Source organism: Antechinus flavipes, chromosome 1 (assembly GCF_016432865.1).
Source record: "Antechinus flavipes isolate AdamAnt ecotype Samford, QLD, Australia chromosome 1, AdamAnt_v2, whole genome shotgun sequence".
In the NCBI taxonomy this organism is placed as follows: Eukaryota; Metazoa; Chordata; class Mammalia; order Dasyuromorphia; family Dasyuridae; genus Antechinus; species Antechinus flavipes.
The window spans coordinates 291,654,483-291,674,353 of record NC_067398.1 but is presented as its reverse complement, the minus strand read 5'-3'; the positions used below and the strand labels follow the sequence as shown (position 1 = coordinate 291,674,353).

At 33.3% G+C, this 19,871-nt stretch overlaps 1 protein-coding gene across 7 annotated transcripts in view; it reads right to left on the bottom strand.

Moving 5' to 3' along the window:
- The window catches only part of SMARCA2 (SWI/SNF related, matrix associated, actin dependent regulator of chromatin, subfamily a, member 2), a 241,370-nt gene that overhangs the window by 82,128 nt on the left and 139,371 nt on the right, over positions 1-19,871 (bottom strand). For all 7 annotated transcript variants that reach the window (XM_051962447.1, XM_051962452.1, XM_051962456.1 and 4 more), the window contains 4 exons: positions 17,300-17,346; positions 16,191-16,357; positions 9,574-9,737; positions 5,508-5,735 (listed from right to left, as the gene is read on the bottom strand). In XM_051962447.1, coding sequence (XP_051818407.1) covers positions 5,508-5,735; positions 9,574-9,737; positions 16,191-16,357; positions 17,300-17,346 — 606 coding nt within the window. The remainder of the gene's footprint in view (positions 1-5,507; positions 5,736-9,573; positions 9,738-16,190; positions 16,358-17,299; positions 17,347-19,871) is intronic.

The following is a 19,871-nucleotide window of genomic DNA, read 5'->3' as shown; positions in this document are numbered from 1 at the left end:
TAATGTGTAACTTAACTCTGGTTAAATCTCTAGGCAAATACAAAGATCTTCCCTGGCTACATTACTAGTTAGATTCAGTCATTCTAATTAAAAGTTACTAGCTGCCCAGCATTAGGTTGAAATATCTCCATTGAATACGTTAGAAGTGCTCTTGTAAAATGAATATTTGAATGTGGGAAGGAAAAGGGAAGCAGCATTTATTAGGCATTTGTTTGTAGGAAGCCAAAAACTAAGCATTTCTTAGCTTTCATTTCTATGATGCATTATTAAGCCTCTGCCCGACACACCTCCATCCTTAACCACGTTTGGATTGCTGTGAGGAAGGTGCTTTGGAAGCATTCTTATCTTAGCTAATGAAAGAGACAGTACAGCACAGCAGGCAGAGAATTGGCTGAACAGAAGGAATACCTAAGTTCCAATCTAAGCTCTGATATCTAGACACATCACACAGATCCTCTTTAATTCTAGTGCCCTCCCACTGGTGATTGTCTCCAATTTATCCTGCACATATCTTCTTGGTATAGAGTTGCTTGCTTATTGTTTCCCATAGTAGACTGTGAGATCTTTAGGAGCAGGGACTGTCTCTTATCTTTCTTTGAATCTTGAGCACTTATTACAATGTTCAGTCCATAACAGGAAGTTAATGTTTATTTATTAGCTGATTTAACTTCCCAGTGTTTTAGACAAATACCTAAGTGTTAGAGAAGGTGCCAATTTGAGCATAAGCTGAGGAAATCTGTATTGCACTAGATGCCCCCTTTCCAATGAAATCACAGCTCCAGTCCCTATCCCTATGTTGTTGCTGTTGTTGTTCAGTTGTTTTTCCAATAATACTGGAGTTATTTGCCATTTTCTTTTTGAGTTCATTTTACAGATGAGGAAACTGAGGCAAATAGAGTTAAGTGACTTGCCCAGGGTCACACAGCTAGTTAAGTGTTTGAAGCCAGATATGAACCCAGGAAAATTAGTCTTTCTGACTCCAGGTAGGGGAACTCTATTCATTGTGCCATTTAGCTGCCCTATCCCTATAGTCCTATCTCAATGTAAGTTATAGTATGGGACATTGATTCCATTGCTTTTTTTAAACTATAGAATAGAACAAACTAAATGACCAAACTTTTAAAAAATTTCCTGACAATTTGACCATTAAGATTAGAATAAAAATTCTACTTTTCAACCATTAATGTTCATACATTGTAGTGATAAAAATGAATAATGCATGCATATCTCTTTGATGCCAGTGCACTCCCATTTTAAGAAAAATTGAGAGGCAAAAATGCAGAATTTATAATCTAGTTTAGAGATTAAAGATCACATCTGACGTCATGATTTATATGACTCAGAACTGCAAGGGGCATTAGAGACTGCCTAATCCAACTGCCTTCTTTTACAGAAGTAAAAAGTGGGGCCCCCAAAGGGAAGTGAATTGCTCTGTGTCTCACTGGTTGTTAGCAAATAATGTGGGAGATGAAGCTAAGTTCTCTGTCACCATAGCCAGTGCTCTTTCTGGTATTACAATCACATTTAAAATATGATTTAATTTAATTTTTTAAAATTATATAATACTATCACATATATTTATAATTTAGAATTAAATAAATATATTCATTGAACAGGATCTTTGGCAAAGCCCTTTCCCAAATGTAGGGAATGCCAAAACCTTACCACACTTTTGACCTTTAAAGCTTCACTGAGACCTTTGGGAAAATAAAAGGCTACCTTTAATGAGGAACCCACAATCAATGTATGCTCAATCTGTGTTGGCTTATACTAAGCCATCAGGCGGTTTGTAGACTCTACTTATGAAAATAGGTCTAGGTGCATAACAGAGAATTCTTTCTTCCACTTCAGAGCATAAGCAAATGTTGAAAAGATTTTAGTCAGTGTCTTATCTATGTATCTATATAACTATACCTAAATTTCTACCTACAGCTGTATCTTTATACATATATGAATGCACATATATGTACATGCACAGACATGTACACATACATATATAATACATGTACATCTAAAGAAAAATAGTATAGTCTAAAACTTCTTTTAATATGGAATAATCCTGATTTTGATAAATATTTAATTTAACATGGTGTATTATGATTTATATTTCTAGCAAGAAATAGAATGTTCCCCAGAATAATGCTTTGCTTATCGCTTGTGCATCTTATATGTAAGGAGAACAAATTTCAAAAAGCTTTGAGAATGGGTAGAATACTAGAAACTAAAATTTGACAATCAACCTAGAAAAGGAGGGAAGTTCTCAAGAATAAAGTTCTGAAGGTACTGAGAGACATATGATCACTAGCCAACTTATATTTTAAAGACATACAAGGAACATGCAACAAAGGTGAGTGCTCGCTCTACTCACTATGCCACATAGCTGCCCAGAAGTACAGCGTGGTCTTTTAAAGAATAATATCACATGAGCTGAGGCTGGTAAAGAAAGCTAAAGGGAAAGGATTTCTTTAATGTACTGAGGAAAATAGGAAGAGGGAAAAAAAAAAAAAAGAGGGAGAGTGGACAGGAACACTAATCATGGAAAGAAGACAAAGTTGCTCAATTCATCTTTGTTTTAATAATAGCTAGCATTTATATAGCACTTTAAGATTACTGTAAAGTACTTAACAAATTAATTTATTTTCATAACAACCCCGTGAGGTAGCATAGCTGATCTCCATTATGATCTCCATTTTACAGAAGGGAAAACTGAAGGAGAGTGATTAAGTGACTTGCTCAGAGGCAACATGGCGTCTGAGGCAGAACTTGAATTTAAATGTTCCTGACTCCAGGCCTAGTCCTCTATCTAATGCACCTCTTCATTTCTCTTTCAGACCATTAAGAATGGTACATACTGGAAGGGACTGAACAAAACTGGCCAATTAGGAAGTAACATTTGAGAAGTATGGATGAGAAAGCACTTAGCTCAGCTGCTTCTCTTATTTAAAAAAAAAAAAAAAAAAAAAAAGGTTGGAAGTAGTACCTCCAAACCTCCCAAAGCCTCATTGCCATGGATGACATGACCCTGTGGACCAAGCACTCATTCAACTTCTCTTTGGTATTTCTTTCCCTTCTTCCTTCCCTCCTTCCTTCCTTTCTTCCCTCCCTCTTTCTTTCCCTCTTTCCCTCTCTCCTTCCTTCCTTCTTTCCCTCTCTCCTTCCTTCCCTCTCTCTCTCCTTCCTTCCTTCGTTCCCTTTCTTTTCTTTCCTTCTTTTTAAATTTACATCTCCAGCACTTAGCTCAATACCTGAATGACACAGAGCAAATGCTTAATAAACATTTATTGACTACTAGGTATTATTTACAGTCAGGATTCAAAGTGACCTTATTGAATAATAACATTTTGTCTAATTGAATTAAATTTAATTTGATGGGAATGAACATCATATTTGGGCTTAGAAAGCAAGTTCACAAGTAATAAAAAGATGAAGCATGGCTAGAGAGCAAGTCATCAGAAAACAATCTTGGGGTTGTAGTTGATTTTAAGGTCAGGGCAATGGGTAGATAGCTCAGGCTATGATAAGAGAGATCAGGAGTGTCCAGCCTCAGAGAGGCCAGAATAGCACTGTACTCTGTCCTGGTCAGACAACATGTAGGAAAATCTAATGAACTTAAAAGTGTTCAGAAAAGGGCAACCAGTATAGTGAAAGGTCTTGACTGTGTGTCAAATAGGGCTCAGCTGAAGGAACTGAAGATGTTTAGCATGAGAAAAACAAAGAGAAGTTGCTGCTATTCAGTTGTTTTAGAATCTTTGTGATCCTATTTGGAATTTTTTTGACAAAGATAACTGAGTTGTTTGCCATTTCTCCAGCTCATTTTATAGATGAGGAAACTGAGGCAAACAGGATGAAGTGATTTGCCTAGGGTCACCTAACTAAGTAAGTGATTAAGGCTAGATTTGAACTCAGAAAGATGTCTTCCTGTCTCCAAGCCCTGCAGTGTATCCTTTGCATCACCTAGCAGCTCCTAATGATAAATATCTTAGGGCTTCCATATGTGAGATAAACTAAGAGAAAATATATGAACTACCTAAATTTTGATATAAGGAAAAAATGCTATCAAAAAGTAGAATGCTGTTTTTAAAAGTAATGGGTTGTCATACATTGAAATCTTTAGGCAAAGAAGCTGATTACTATTTAGATTTATTATAGAGTAGATTCTTGTCCAGGTATGGATCAGTCTGGACAGCTTCTATGATCCCTTTCAATTGATTCTATTAATGTAGTGAATTATTCACTCTTTGAATAAGAGTACATTATATAGGTTACTAGTTGTAAAATAATGTCAGATATTATTTACTTAGTATAGATGTATTTAAAGATTATAAAACACTGCATTTTTAAATTTACATGTTAGTGTTCTTTTAGGCTCACTTAGTTCCTATCTATTAAGTTTACTTAATAATGATTAAAATATAGAATCCTTTTATTAATATTCTCCTATTAAATCAGAGATCAGTTAGGGGAAGGACTGAATTTGTTCTTTCTTTTCAAGGAAGAGAAAAATGTCTTTTTTTTTTTTTTTGGTATTTTTGCCTTCCCAATACCTATCATATAGTAGGTACTTTTTTCTTTTAATAACTTTTTATTGATAGAATCCATGCCAGGGTAATTTTTTATAGCATTATCCCTTGAACTCATCTCTGTTCCGATTTTTCCCCTCCCTCCCTCTACCCCCTCCCCCAGATGGCAAGCAGTCCTTTACATGTTGAATAGGTTACAGTATATCCTAGATACAATATATGTGTGCAGAATCGAACAGTTTTCTTGTTGCACAGGGAGATTTGGATTCAGAAGGTATAAATAACCCGGGAAGAAAAACAAAAATGCAAGCAGTTTATATTCATTTCCCAGTGTTTTTTCTTTGGGTGTAGCTGCTTCTGTCCATCTTTGATCAATTGAAACTTTATCGAAGAGATCCATTTCCATCAGAATACATCCGAAGAGAAAGATGTCTGATGGAATATGCTCAACTCAAAGCAGCATGTAAAAGATTTGTGTAGTGCCAGGATGAAATTTTATTTTGATAGAAGGTAGATAATTTTCTTTATGTACTACCTGGGTTTACAGATGATATGGCACCTAAATAATGGAAGAAAAAACCCTTCAAACCCTCTTCTCTTGCCAGGGAATATTTTTTTTCTCCTCTTTCAATTATAAATATATTTTAAACAACTGACCTATTTTGCAGTTTTCCATCTGGCCTGCAGGAGGCAGGAATGAGAGTTAATAAAATATGTATTATTCCATCAGCCTAAATTAGATGAAATTTAAACTGAAGGATAATCAGTCAGATCCACAAATTCTTTTCTTCTTACTCTAGTAGTGAATTTTAACAGACAAGGTGGATAATTTTCAAGTCTTTGCATACAAAGCTGCAGTTATCTTAATCTGACTTAATTAACATCAATCCTAGAATTTATTTAAAAGATAAAGAGGTTGCTTTGTATATGATTCAGAGAAAAAGAGGTCACTGTTTGATTTCAGTAAGAATAATTTGTCTAAAGTACCTCATTTTCTTCTTCGTGCTCCAATATGGCCTGCAGAAAAGCCCTCCTCTCGTGACTTGAAGACTTCTGATCAAACATGCCTGCTTGGATAACTTTCTGATCCACATTCAATTTGTATTTTGCTGCTGCAAGGATCTTTTCTTCCACGCTGTTTACAGTGCAGAGTCGAAGCACTCGGACTTCATTTTGCTGGCCAATCCGGTGAGCTCGATCTTGGGCCTGCAAATCCTGTTCAAGACAACAATAGTCCATGTTATATTCACCTCTCTCTGATTCCTCAACAAATGAGCTGATATCAAAGGAAAGTATGGTAATATGTAGCCCATTGAATTTTGAAAATGGGTTAAAAAATACTTGGGTGGTTACTGAACATGTGAAAAAAGATATGTCTTTTGGTATTGACAGTCACTTGATTAAAAAAGATAGGATCTGAGAAATTTTAGATTTGACATAAACAACTCTATATTTAAGTGCATGCGGGATTTAAATAGAACTCTATAAATAGGCACTTAACTAGTCTTTACCTCAATATGTGCCTAGTACTTTATAAAGTCAAACTAGAATAACACTTGCAGATAATTTAGTTGAAGCACTTTGTTTTACACATGTGGAAAGTGAGGACCAAATGTCAATTGATTTGCTGAAGTCATACAAGGCAGAAGTACCACAACTAAATGCAGATACTTGACTCCAGATCTTTCAATAGTGCTGTGTTGCCTCATGTTGCTAAGGGCAATTTTTGGTTTCAAACTTTGTATTATGCGATAAGATAAACACTCTTATTTTGTTGTGAAGTTCTGAATGGAAGAGACACATACCTAAAAATCTTGACATTAAGTATTTTCTGATAGGTCACCCAGCTGCTATCCTAGAATAGATGTACTTATGCTCATAGTGTCTATGTTTTTATCTTTCATAGAAACAGGAGAAGGAGGAAGAAATAAGGTGATGTAACAATAAAGAAATCAAGATTATTTTTTAAGAATTGGGGGAAAGTGTATGCTCAAAGAAAGGTATTGATGGAAAACCCCTTCATTAATAGTTATTATTTCACTGAGCATCATAATAAAGAAATGAAACCAGATGATAATCATTTTGTACAACAACCATAACAAAAGAAAGTTCATTCAGATATTTTGAGAGTGCACTGCCACAGTTGTGGCAAAGGAAAGCCTAAAGTTAGGTATCCAAACTGCTTTTTGTAGTGGTCATTTTGTGAGTCAATCAGGGTTAAGTAACTTGCCCAGTGTCATACAGCTAGGAAGTGCCGAGTGTGTGAGAAAAGCTTCAGTGAAGTCAGGTCCTCTTGACTCTTTGGCTGGTGCTCTATCCATGGTGCCACTTAGCTGTATCAGAATGGTTTTAAAACCAGGCCTTCTAGAATTGTGGGAAATAGGTCTTATTATGAAAAAATAAAATCTTCTGAATTTTACCAAAGAAAACAAAGATCCTGCTGATGCCATTTCTGATTTAGGGACTTTAAGTGAAAAATTAGGCAAAAATGTTTTCATAAGAATATTTGAAGATGTGAATATAAATATGACTCTCCTAAAGCATATGCACAGTAGGTACACAATCAAATTTAAATATTTTATTTAAGGAAATTGAAAGGCAGGGGGAAAAAATCCTTCATTTTAGCAAATGCTTCAGTCTTCTCTTTCATCAACAATTTTTTGCTTTTAAAAATTATTTTGTGAAATACTTCCAAGTTATACTTAATCTCTGTAACATTTTGTTTTTAATTTCTGAGTTCCAAGTTCTTTCCCTCTTACCCACTCCTCTTTTACCCCTTGAGAAGGCCAACTCATTATCAGTTCTTTAACAGAATTCCTTCAACAACAGCCAGTGTGGCTAATTTCTGGATCTCCTCCACTCTTAATATCCACTAGAGAATGCTAATAAATTATGAAAGGGTTAAAATGTAGGCAGCAAAAAAGGAGAGTAGCAAAGGTCGGTGTGAGTAATTCACAGACTGGCTAATTATTCCTGAATAACCAAGAGTTGGCTGCAAGTGCCTTTTAGTCTTTGTGAAAAAAACAGAACTATTTACTCCCTCATGAAACATTTGCCAAGTACACATTTTTTTGACCAGCATTTATTTACTCTGGAAAATAAGACAAAGAGGGAGTTGGCCTTAGTATTACAATATGTGAAATGTTAAAAGAATTAAAGAAGATGGTCCCAAAGAGAAAAGTTGTTAAACATTATAAAGAGCAATATGGGAATTTAGCAATAAAATAATCATGCCAGTCTGAATTGGTTTAGGTCTGGTATTGCTTCAAAGTGGTGGGACAGAGTAGAGGCTGTCCTTTGAAAGTCTCCTTTAGAACAAACATCCTAAGAAATATACATTTTTTATATATTTAAAAAAGTTTATATTAATATACTTGAAATATCACCATTTAAAAAACAATTTATATAACTTTATCTTGCCAACAACAGCAAAGTTGGAAATGGGATTGTTATGGAGAAGACAGTCACAAGAAAGATGGTACAGATTTTCCTGTGCATATGTCTGCTACTAATAAGGCTTTTACAGTCAATTTTTCTTAGTAGCTTCATTGGCTAATATAAGCTAATTTCCCAAGAAAACAATGAGAGAAATCCTGGATATTTTTCATAAACTAGCTTTAATTTTTATTAGCTTTGACAACCAATATCTCTTGAATTTAAAAATACCATTCATGATCATTCCTACATTAATTAAACTCTGAAAAAGAATTCTTAACATACTCTAAAACAGAGATTAGGTAAATATGATTACTGGCGATTCAGTTAGTCACTAAAGAATTTAGGTGACCACATATACCCTAAGTGAATGAGCTACACCAGAGAGATAGGTAACACTGGTCTCCCAGTATAACAGATGAAACCACTAGTGAACTATTTAAAAGTGCAACATTTGATCATAGTCGTTTTGATGCAACTTACTGCCTATGTGTTATTTTTATTAACCTGAAGCTAACATGCAATAAACAGTCAGTGTGTAGAATTTCTATTTCATTACCTCCGATTTTTCTTTAACCTTTGGAGCTTGCTCATAAAAAAAGCTCCATCCATGGAATTTTAATAACATTACTGATTGATATAGAATTCTCTGATATTCTTTTCCATGTTAAAACAGTGTTTTGAGTAATTGATTTTAGTTGGCTCCAAAGATCTGATCTTGCATACTAGAACGTTTTAGATAGAAAAGTTTATTTAAAAAAAATCTAAATTATTCATTCATCCTCAGAAACACAAATAACCAAGAAACTGAGCCAGCACTAAGGAAATTTCCTGAACATAGTTGGCCCCTAATAAATGCTTATTGACTGATTGACTATCCTAATTAAAAGACTAGCAATTAAGAAATTCTAACTTTTAATAGTGAGGTAAGTTTAAGTAATAACAAATTGATCTGAATATAAAATTGTAGAAATCCCCCCCAAATTAGCAAATTCAGACAGTATTATAAACTTTTAAAAAGTTCTTTACCACATGCCAAAGAATCTTTTGTTGAGGAAAGTTTTCTGACTCTACATATTTAAAATTAGAGATTTTAGAATAGACAAATAAAATTTAATCATTCAAAATTGCAATGTAGTTATCTTACTAAAAAGTAGCAACAATTTCTCTGCCTTACCCACTGCCCAAATAAAAGGGATAACCATAATCTTGTTTGAATGAAATAATGAGAGATGAAATTTAAGTATGCTATTTTCAAAAATGGAATTAAAAAAATCTTGCCTCTGACAAATCTTCTAAACAAATCACAGAGCAGAGGGTTTTTTTTTTTTTTTTTAACACATACTTTGGCAAGTAAGATACCAAAGAATGGATGTCAAGGCTAAGAAAAACTGCATCTCTATATGTATCTCTGATTTGGTTCTCCAAAGATTATCCATGCCACTATTATTAATCAGTGCTCCAAGGTTTCATCTAGCAAAGATGATATATCTATCTGTCAGCTTCTCTGTTATTTTTCCTCTTGCTCTCTCATGTAGACAATAGCTCTGACTGCTCTTTCTCAGGTCTGCTTTCATCATGGATGCTGAAGCATTGAAATAAGTCAAGATGTGCACACCTGGTGAGGATTCCAATCACTATCAAAGATGACAACAGTATCGGCTGCCTGAAGGTTCAGGCCCAGGCCTCCTGCTCTGGTACTCAATAAGAAAATGAAAAATTGTGAACCAGGCTCATTGAACTTCTTCAGCAAGGCAGCACGATCTTCAGATTTTGTGGTACCTGATGGAGAATGGAAGAAGAGAAAAGGAAGAGGAATTTTCCACTTGAATGAAGTTTTTAAAATAGTGCAAAGTTTAAAAATAAAGCAAACCCAACCATACTACACTTCCTTGTACAGAAATGTTCTGACTTCAAATGACAAAATCTCAATGTTAGAAGGGAAATCAGAAGCCATTTAGTCCAACACGTATGTAAACAAGAATGTCCTCTGTGGTACACAAGACAATAACATTTTCTTTGCACCCCCAGAGAGTAGCATAGTGTGTGACACACAGTAGGCATTTAATCAATGTTTGCTGATTTGATAAGCTGTCATCTAGTATTTGCTTGAATACCTCCAGTGAAGAGCATCTCATTATCTCCCAAGGTAGCACATTCTGTTCTGGATAGCTCTGACTGTTAGAGAGTTTTTCCTTATGTCAAGTCTAAATTATCCTTTTTGCAATATCCGTTCCACATTCTTATTTCTGCCTACTAAGGCAAAGCCTAATGAATCTATGGCCTGCATAATCCCTTCAAAATACTTGACAATAGTTTTTCTTTCTGTCTTCTAGGATAGATATTCTCAGTTCCTTCAACCTCTCTTCACATGGCATGATCTCCAGGGCCTTTACCATCATAGTAATCCTCCTTTGGACACTCTCCAGTTAATGAACATCCTTTCCAAAATGTGGTGCCCAAAACTGAGCATAATTCTTCAGATGTGTATTGATTAGGACAAAGTACAGCAGCATTGTTTCCTCCCAAGTCATAAACACGATGACCCATTCTTTTATGTTGTATTACCAATATAGTCAAGATATTTTAAAGTATATAAAAAAAAAAATTGAGTCACTTAGTTTAAATTTTATCCTGATGTTTGCTAGCTGTGTATACTTAGAAAAAGTCATTTGTCTCTGAGTCTAAAATAAGTGTCCATGATTTATTTATTGTAAATGGGATGTAATTTGCCTAGAGATGGAATTGTAAATCTTTGATATGTATTACAAAAGAGGTCACTTGGTGGGGGTGTGGAAGGTAGGGGAAATAAGGCAAGGGGAAGGAACTGAGGTTGGTGGGGTTTTCCTCATAGAAACTCTGTGAAATCATAATATGAAATTATAATCCTCATTTTATAAATGAGGTCATGCAGACTTTCATAGGTTAAAACTAGGGTCACACAACAGGTAAGTGATAAAAATGCTGATTCCCTTACTTCCTTGATTCTGATCTAAAAAATATTCCTCAGCACCTGTGTTCTTTTACATCTAGTCTATTACATAGAGTTGAAAAAAGTATAATTAGTATTTAAGGCATTTCTGCTCAAATCTTATTTTGTAATTTGGAGGAAAAAAAAACAAAAAACAAAAAACTAAAGTGGTGTGTTCCTAAAATATCCAGGAAAAATTGTCTTCTACTTTTATTGACTATCTCTGGAAAGAAAAAAAAAAAGGTAATTTAGGTTATTAGAAGATGTTATTGTGAATTATATGACAATACACAATTTTTATATAAAAACTATTTAAAGTCAAAGAAATGAGTAAGGAATAAAATCCTAAAAGATTAAAACTTAAACAATCAAGTTATGATTGGAGTCAAGATTACAGTTACAGTGAAATCACAATTAGGTGTTTATTATTTCTGTCCTCACTATTTAGCAAAAATTAAAAGTAGCATAATGGAAAAAGAAACTTCTTAGCCCTGCTTTCAATGAGAAAAAACTAAAAACATGAGTCTTAGTGGATCACCTGTCTCTAAATCTGTTTACCAATTCTAAAACAATTAATACTTAAAGAGGAGTGTTAATCACATATAGTGCTATGTCATATTAGGTGATATATAGTAGTCACTTAATAAAGTATTTGCTGATTGATTGATTGAGCTATAGCTCAAATCCTTTTGTCACAAATTCCAAAGAGTTATATAAATGTCTTGAAGAATTCTTTAAATAAATAGGATATATTTTTTAATATTCAGAGGCATTTGGGTCAACACTAATTTTCTAAGAAGTGGTTAAAGGTGAAAAATATTATTTTAAAATATTCTTTTATTTTAGTTTAAAAATTTATTCTATAAACTTATTCATATACAACAATAAAATAAGAATAATTATACAGCAATTGTATAAATTAACACATATTTAATTGTCATTAAACTGAATGAAAGATCATCAGGACAAAAGATACAATAGCCTATCTTAATTTTGCATTGCAAGTATTCATTCAAAAACTATTTATTAAGTATCTACTATATGCCAGACCCTGTGCTAAGCATTGATTTTAAAATATTAAATATTTGGAATAGAAACTAGAAAAACTGATAAATTATGGGATGAATACATTTGATTGAAATGAAACTAACTAGATTTTTCTAACAAAAGTGACAATAGGTTCTCAATACAATATAAAGATTGAAAAATAAAGAGGAATCCTCAAATTTTCTGCCTGATACCAATCATCATAAGAAGCAAAGAGGTTAATTATATTTTATGACAAATATAATGAGAACAAAATTTTAATTGTAAAATCTGGAAAGACCTTATCCAATCTTTTATAATGCAGAAAGTAGGTACCCTTGACAAATGCAGAAGGTAGTACAGAATCACAAGTTGGGATCTTAGTTGATAATCAACTCATCTGTATCATTTTCAAAGAAGATGCCTTTTACCATGTAAGAATGACATCCAGGTCTAATTGCTTATTATATATAAGTGGCAAAGGATTTAACATGCCTAGTAAAAGAAGATTTCTTTTCATGTTCTTATATTTTTTGATGTAGAACATATCCACTTACAAAGAAACATCTGACAGTGGCCACATCTGTCAATGATATTAAAAAGTGTATACAGGAATGAAACGTAAGTACAGGATATCCCAAAAGTCTCAGTACAGTTTTATAATTGGTATACCAAATATCTAACAGTTTGAAAATGCATAAGATTTTGGGGACAGCCAATACTTAAGTTTCCATAAGAATAAATATTAAAATGTTTTTTAATTGTTTTCTGAAAATCCACTCATTTTTGCAAGAAAGACCATAATATAATAAGAATACTAATTTATTACTTTTTTTCTTAAGTTAGAATATGACTTTGGGGAAATTCCTGAATAAGGCCTAGAAAGAATTATGTTAGCTTTTTTACTCTTAAAAACAAATTTAATTTTAGACACCTTTGTATTATCTATTAAATATATTCACTTAAAGTTCTACACTAGATAAACAACTGTACTCATCCATACAGAGACACAGACTAGATATGTTCAATTAACCAGATTATAATATTTCTCAAACATAATCTCCTTTCTTTGATTTCCCCTTAACTTAATTGACCAAAAAGTGAAACTTTTGTCCAGGTTATCAAGAAAGAAATGGCTACTGGATAGGGGAATCCTAGATCCTAGAGAAAATGTATGTAATCCTGGGAAACAGCTTAATTGGATTGGAGCTCCAGTGAGAGAAATCCCTCCAGCTGCCTCAGAGATATTAAAACCTTTGTTTTCAGTAAAGCAAGAAAACAGGTTTCTTTCCTTCTAAAAGAGTTCATTCCAAGTGCCCCAAACTTTTCAGAGTGAAGGAATCCAAAAACAACTTGCTAGTGATATTATGAGATAAAGAATTATTAGGTATATACAGTGTTTGTGAAGGGGAAAAGTTGAAGTGTTATGAACTACTGGGTACTCACAAAATCTCAGAAAATATGAGAAGTTATCAGATTTAATGAAAGAATTTCCTTAAAATGCAGAGTCCCTTGCAAGAAAATAACTATTAGCTGTTAAGGAAAAGAGGGAAGTCAAAGCTAGAAAATAAGAAATTAAATGAAAATACTCTAAGAATAGTATTAGGTTGTAACAACTTTATGATGTGCCTTTAAAAATTAATATATTGACCTTTTGGATCACATATTTCCTCAATGTTATTCTTATTTCATTTACTAAACTTAAGCCATTAATGGAAATGTAAGGTACTAATTTTAAACAAAAAGAATAAAATTATTAAATTGAAGTTAGCATAATATTGATAATTATTCATTAATCCAGTGAACATTAATTAAGTACCTACTATGTTCCAGGCACTGTGCCATTAATATTTTTATAATAGCTGACATTTCTATAACATTGTAATGTGAGTTTACAAAGCACTTGATAATATATTATCTTATTTCATCATCACAACAAAGATTCAGTGAGATAAATACTACAGGTTTCAATCTTCATTTTGTAAATGAAGAAACTAATGTTTCTGAAAGGTCAGCAGGGTCATACAGCTACTAATATTCTGGAGCCAGATATTAATACAGTTGTTACCTGATATCAGATCTAGGAATGTTAAATCCTAAGCACATATGGTGCAGGGAAAAGAACCATTATCAAACCTTAGGTAGAGATAGAGAAAAAAACTAAACAGTCCTACTAAGCAACTAAATTTTTTAAATCAACCATTTAATAAGCTGATAGTGAAAACAAAGATTTCAAGGGTTTTCTAAGGGAGATGTAAAATAGATACAAAATCAATGATTTATTTACATATTTTCCTATTGGTTTTGTCTAGGATGAATAAAAGGAAATCTGATATAGGAAAAAAGATATCTCAAGTTTCATCTTATTAAAGAATATATCTTTTCTTCTTTGCAGAATGGAATTTCAATAACTAAACTAAATAAATAAATAAATAAATACATGATATAAAAGAGTAAGTAAATAAGTAAATGTATTAAGATCAAAAGAGAAAAAGCAATAACAACAATGGAGTTGAAGAAATGTATTTTTCCTAATTTTCCTTTTCTATTCCTAATTTTTCTAACCCAGTGGCTAAGATATTGGGCAGTCACATGACTTCTCAAGACTCTAAACTGCAATGCTCATTTACAAGATTCTCTCTTTGAGAGTTTCTAATACCAATGAAATCAAAGTCTGTGCCAACCCCCAAATTGTCAACCAATTTTATTTTTTAATGTAAAAACTGTAAATTACAGCATTATATTCTGGCATTAAATTCAAATCCTGACTAACCCCACAACATAAATTGTATATCATTAATTAAGTCAGTCTTCAGATTCACATAATATCCTGTTTGTAAAAATGTTTATTTCCTTGATCATCTCTATGGCTATTTCCAAAGTCATTTAACAATTTGGGGAATATCTCTTCAAATCCCTCAATAATCTCAATAACCCAAATCCTTCAATAACCAAGAATTTTTATTTTATTTTTTGAGCTTGATATCTTTTTTAATGCTGCTGATATAACAGTGGAAGCAAACTCCATCTTTGTGTAACCATACAGATTTGTCCCACTTTAATATGCGGATCATTTTGTGCTTGTTCTTATGAGAAAATATGTTCTCAGTGCCAAACAACAGACTTACAATGTTAAAAATATAGGATAAGATGCTGGACAAGTTCAAACAGGCAATTTAACCCATAATGACCATTATATTGTTGGGTAGATGTATCCATGTCTATGAAGAATATCTTTCTCCTGACAAGTAGTGAGATCAAGATCTCTTTCTCTGAGCTCCCTTATATGCTTGGCAGTGGGAGGTGGGGCTCCCCTCAGTCTCATACTACATATTGCTCCCTGTGGTTTAAATTAAAGACTCTGCAGAGTAGGGTCTGTAGAACAAAGGAAACAGAGCGGGGAAAAAAGGTCTAGTAGGGATTTGGGGTAATCAATTCTAAAGCCAGTGGGGATGCTTCTTGGATGAGTAGGCCTCCCATTATCTCTTTTAGTTAGTCTTTGATAGAGCAAGGGACTATGTTTAGTCTGTTTTTTTCTTACATTGTCATTTCTATCTCTTTCTGTTGAGATTTCTCTTTTCCTGGCTACTTGAATAACAGAAGAGTCTCATGACATTTTTCTATTCCTAAAGTAGTATGTTATGCTACTGGGAGTTCAAAGGGTTATTACTGATAATTTTAGCAAAATGAAGCACTTCTTTTTGGTTTTCACATCATTTTTTGTTAGTTTTTTCAGTTTAGGGGAAAACTGGTCCTACCCTCAAATGTGAATGGGGGCAAGAGAAAGGAAAAGTTCACTACCAGCTTTAGAAGGCCTTGGTAGGCCAGAGGTATTTTCAAGCTTAGCAGTACCTATAAAGTACATAAAAGAAGGTCTTAAATCAAGGATGAAATTCTATATTGCCAAGTCTGGCAATTCACAGGCTTTAAACATGTTGATTGCTGACGGAAATGGCAGAAGCCATTCTAAGGTATGTGATAGTTAATGAGGATCCTTAAGCACCATCTTTTAAATTCTTTGTAAGTGATCTGGGTTGAGTTTTAAGTGACATAAACAGTTTATCACTTGTTTCAGTTTTGTTAACATTAATCTGAGAGAAGTGAAAATTGTCATCTAGGAAAAAATCAGTTAATTCTTTGCCACTTTTTCCCCTTTTTGTGGGAGGCTGACTCTAAATGCCTGTCATTCCTTCATTTCTGATTACATGACTGTGTGCCCTAGTTTCTTGTGAACTTACCATCAAGACGTAGGTAAAGGAAATTCCGAAAAGCAAAGTAGTCCTCCATAATGGTCATGAGGGATGTCATCTGGCAGAAAAGCAGCACTCGGTGATTGGTGGCCCGCAGTTTTGGCAGAATACGGTCTAAGAGCTCAAACTTCCCCGAGGCACGGTATAGTTCAGCTCTGTCCCAGGAAAAGTAGGCAGCCATCAGTCAGTTAATCAGTCCAAAGAACAGCATCACTTGCTTACTGGGTGCCAACCACTCTGTTTAGGCTCAAGATACTTGTTTAATTAAAGCTACTTTGTTCCAATCAATGAAAATCACATATTTAAGATAACAAAATGGCACAGACATTACATTGCTTTTCTTGCCTGGCATAAAAACATTAAAGCATTTCATCCAGGGGAGGGGAAATTCATTTTCCCTTCCTCTGAATTACATTTTTGCTTTGCCACATTTGTTTAAAAATTTTTGTTTGGAGAGTAAGAAAAACTTTTGTTTACTGGAAAAAACTTAGTAGATTCAGATATTTCATTCCTTAGTTAACCAATTTTCCTTTTCCACTACCATAGGCTATGAGGAGTCAAATAAGAGTTGTTTGGGGGGATCTCTCCCAGCATTGGTAGCCAACAATATTAAAGTCTATCTTTAAACTATATCATAGGGGACTGATTGCACTGTCATCTGCAATATCTACAAAGCCATTAATTCTAATGTGCAGAACAAAGACTTTTTTCTCCCTTTAGTGCTCAGGTTAATTTTCAATACTATTGGGATGCAATTAGACAGATTATTATCTACAAATAGTATACTCTGACTATAAGCAAGAAACTTTTGAAGCCTTGACTTATTCCAAACTCAAAAGTACTATTTAATACAATGAGGTAAATCTAAGTTCAACAAATGTCTATGTGTCTAGAGCACATAATAACATATGTAGGCAAAGTAAAAGAGAGTGCAAATGTGATTTAACAATTTCTATAGCTTTTAGTAGGAGATAAGATCCTAACAAAATTTGCATATGTATTTTAAAGTTGAGTGGATTTTCACTATGTAAGAAAATGTAAAAAAAGTAGAAAACAGGATCAAAGTTTTGTTGAAGGAATTAAATCATTAGACTTACCCATTGATAACTCCACTTGAGTAGCCTAGATGCTCAGCAAAGGATTCCTTAAGCAGAAACAAAAGATGAATGCATTTAGGTTAAATCTTAATCATTTGAAAGGTGATTCAGGCCAATTCCAATAGCCTTGTGATGGAGAGAGCCATCTGCATCCCGAGAGAGAACTATGGGGACTGAATGTAGATCACAACATAGTATTTTCACCTTTATTGCTGTTGTTGTTTCCTTGTATTTTTTCTTTCCTTTTCCCCTTTTTCATCTGATTTTTCTTGTGCAGTATCAATGTGGAAATAAGTTTAGAAGAATTACACATGTTATACTTATATAAGGCTGAGCTCAGATCATATGCTAAAAAACAAACAAAGAAGACATACACACATACACATATACATACACCTATATATATATACACATACACAAATATATATATACATACATTTATATATTTATGTATATGTATAGATATAACATACACTCACTCATATACACACACATACATACATACATATACAAAACCTTATATATATACACACTCACATATTTGTATATGTGTACATGCTATGTCCCCCTTCCCCAAACAATTAAGGTCCTTCCTTGAGGATTTATGTCTTGGTATTCCTAGTACCTGTGAAAGATTCAGGAATACAGAAGGTGCTTAAATACTTATTTGTTGATTCTTTGATGCCAGATGACAACACAAAACTTCCCCATTGAGATGTATGTCAAGGTGGCCAGTAAATCAATGTTCAAATTTTTAAAAAGTAAATATTTTAAAATAAATAACAAAAACATGAGTAATCTTGTTTAGACTCTGAAACACTAATTGGAAAAGTAACTTTTAAATACTTAAAGACTATCAGATCTCTTAATTTCATTTTTAATTGTCAAGTACCTAAAAAATAGGAATTAGCTATATGATTTGCATCTTTTCTTCAGTATAATTTTCCTGTCTTTATATGAATGAAACTAAAGTCTTCTCTGAGCTTGGTAAGCATTTTCAAATTCATATCCCAGCCTGTGATTTATTTCTTGTGTGATCTAGAGCTGGTCCCTTCAATGCCCTAAAGTCTAAGATTTCTCATGTGTGAAATGACAGACTTTAGCTCCATGATCTCTACAGCTCCTACTTGCTACAAATTGCATTTCCGTAAGATATTACTTACTGGGAAGCAGTAATCTACCTCTATCTCTTCTCTCCTTATCTACTCTGCTCATGCCAGTTTTTCCTTTAGTTAAAAAATCAGCCATGCTCCATAAGAGAAAACTTCTTCCCTGGCAGTATTAAAACTGGGCTTATCATAATAAAAAGTCCTGATGCAAGGAAACCCTCACTCCCCCATGGCCTAGAAGAGTAGGATTATTCTACTTGGTCATTTCTTTTACCAGATATAGTGGGTAATAAAAGAGATAGTATTTCCAAAAGTGCTGGAAAGTAAAAGACCTCAGTGGAAAACACAGAATCATGGAGAATCATTATTTCCTAAAAATTAGGCCTACATTGTTCTACTTTAGTATGCCCATTAGCCCATTAGCTAGATGGTACACAAAATCTGTGTATAAAGAAAAAATTAGAAAATTATATCTAATTTCCAGTAACTTTCATTTAAAATGAAATATTTTAATCTACCAATATAAAAATCTATATTGGAAGCATGTATATGTAGGTGTATTATTTGATTCTTTGGTTAAAACTTTAAAATACTAAAGTACTACCTTCCACTCTTTGTCATAACAATATAACTTAATCATGTTCTTCTATAAATTTGACTCAAGAATTCAACCAGCAAGCTAGTGGCTTTGTACAATGCCAGGGTTCTTATCTTTTCAGTATCATGAATCCTCTTTCAAAATAATGCTTTTAAATGTATAAAATACACAAGATTACAAGAAAACCAATTATATTAAATACTGTTATCAAATTAAAAAATAAAATACTAAATTATTTTAACAACTATGACAAAAAACAATTTGCACTGGTACTTTGTAATTATTGATTTAGGGAAGATGTATCAATGCCAATGTGAGTTTTTAGGGGATAAAATATCTGGAAGGTAACAAGTTAACATGGCATGACTTCAATCTCTTCCAGGGATTCTTAACCTGGGATCCATGAACTTGTATCCATGGTATTTTGTTTTATGTGTTAGAAAACCTTACTCTGAGAAAGAACCGCAGGTATCATTGGTCTGCCAAAGTAGTTTGTGTTGAACTGTGCTGGTAAATATTCAACAACTGCCATTCAAAAAAAAAAAAAAAAGTACACATGGAACACTTTGAAGTTTAATCTGTATTATTTACATTTTCCCTGACACTTCATTTAAGTCCATACAATCAAGAAAAAAAAAAAATCAAGCTATAGTTTGAATTGTTGAACAGGGTATAAAAGGACAAGTAAGGTGGTGCAGTGGATAGAGTTCTGGGTCTGGAATCAGAATGATTTATTGGCTGTGTGATCCTGAGCAAGTCACTTAGCCCTGTTTAGTTCAGTTTCCTCATCGTAAAATGAGCTAGAAAAGGAAAACCATTCTAGTATTTTTGTATTTTTGCTAAGGAAACATCAAATGGAATCATG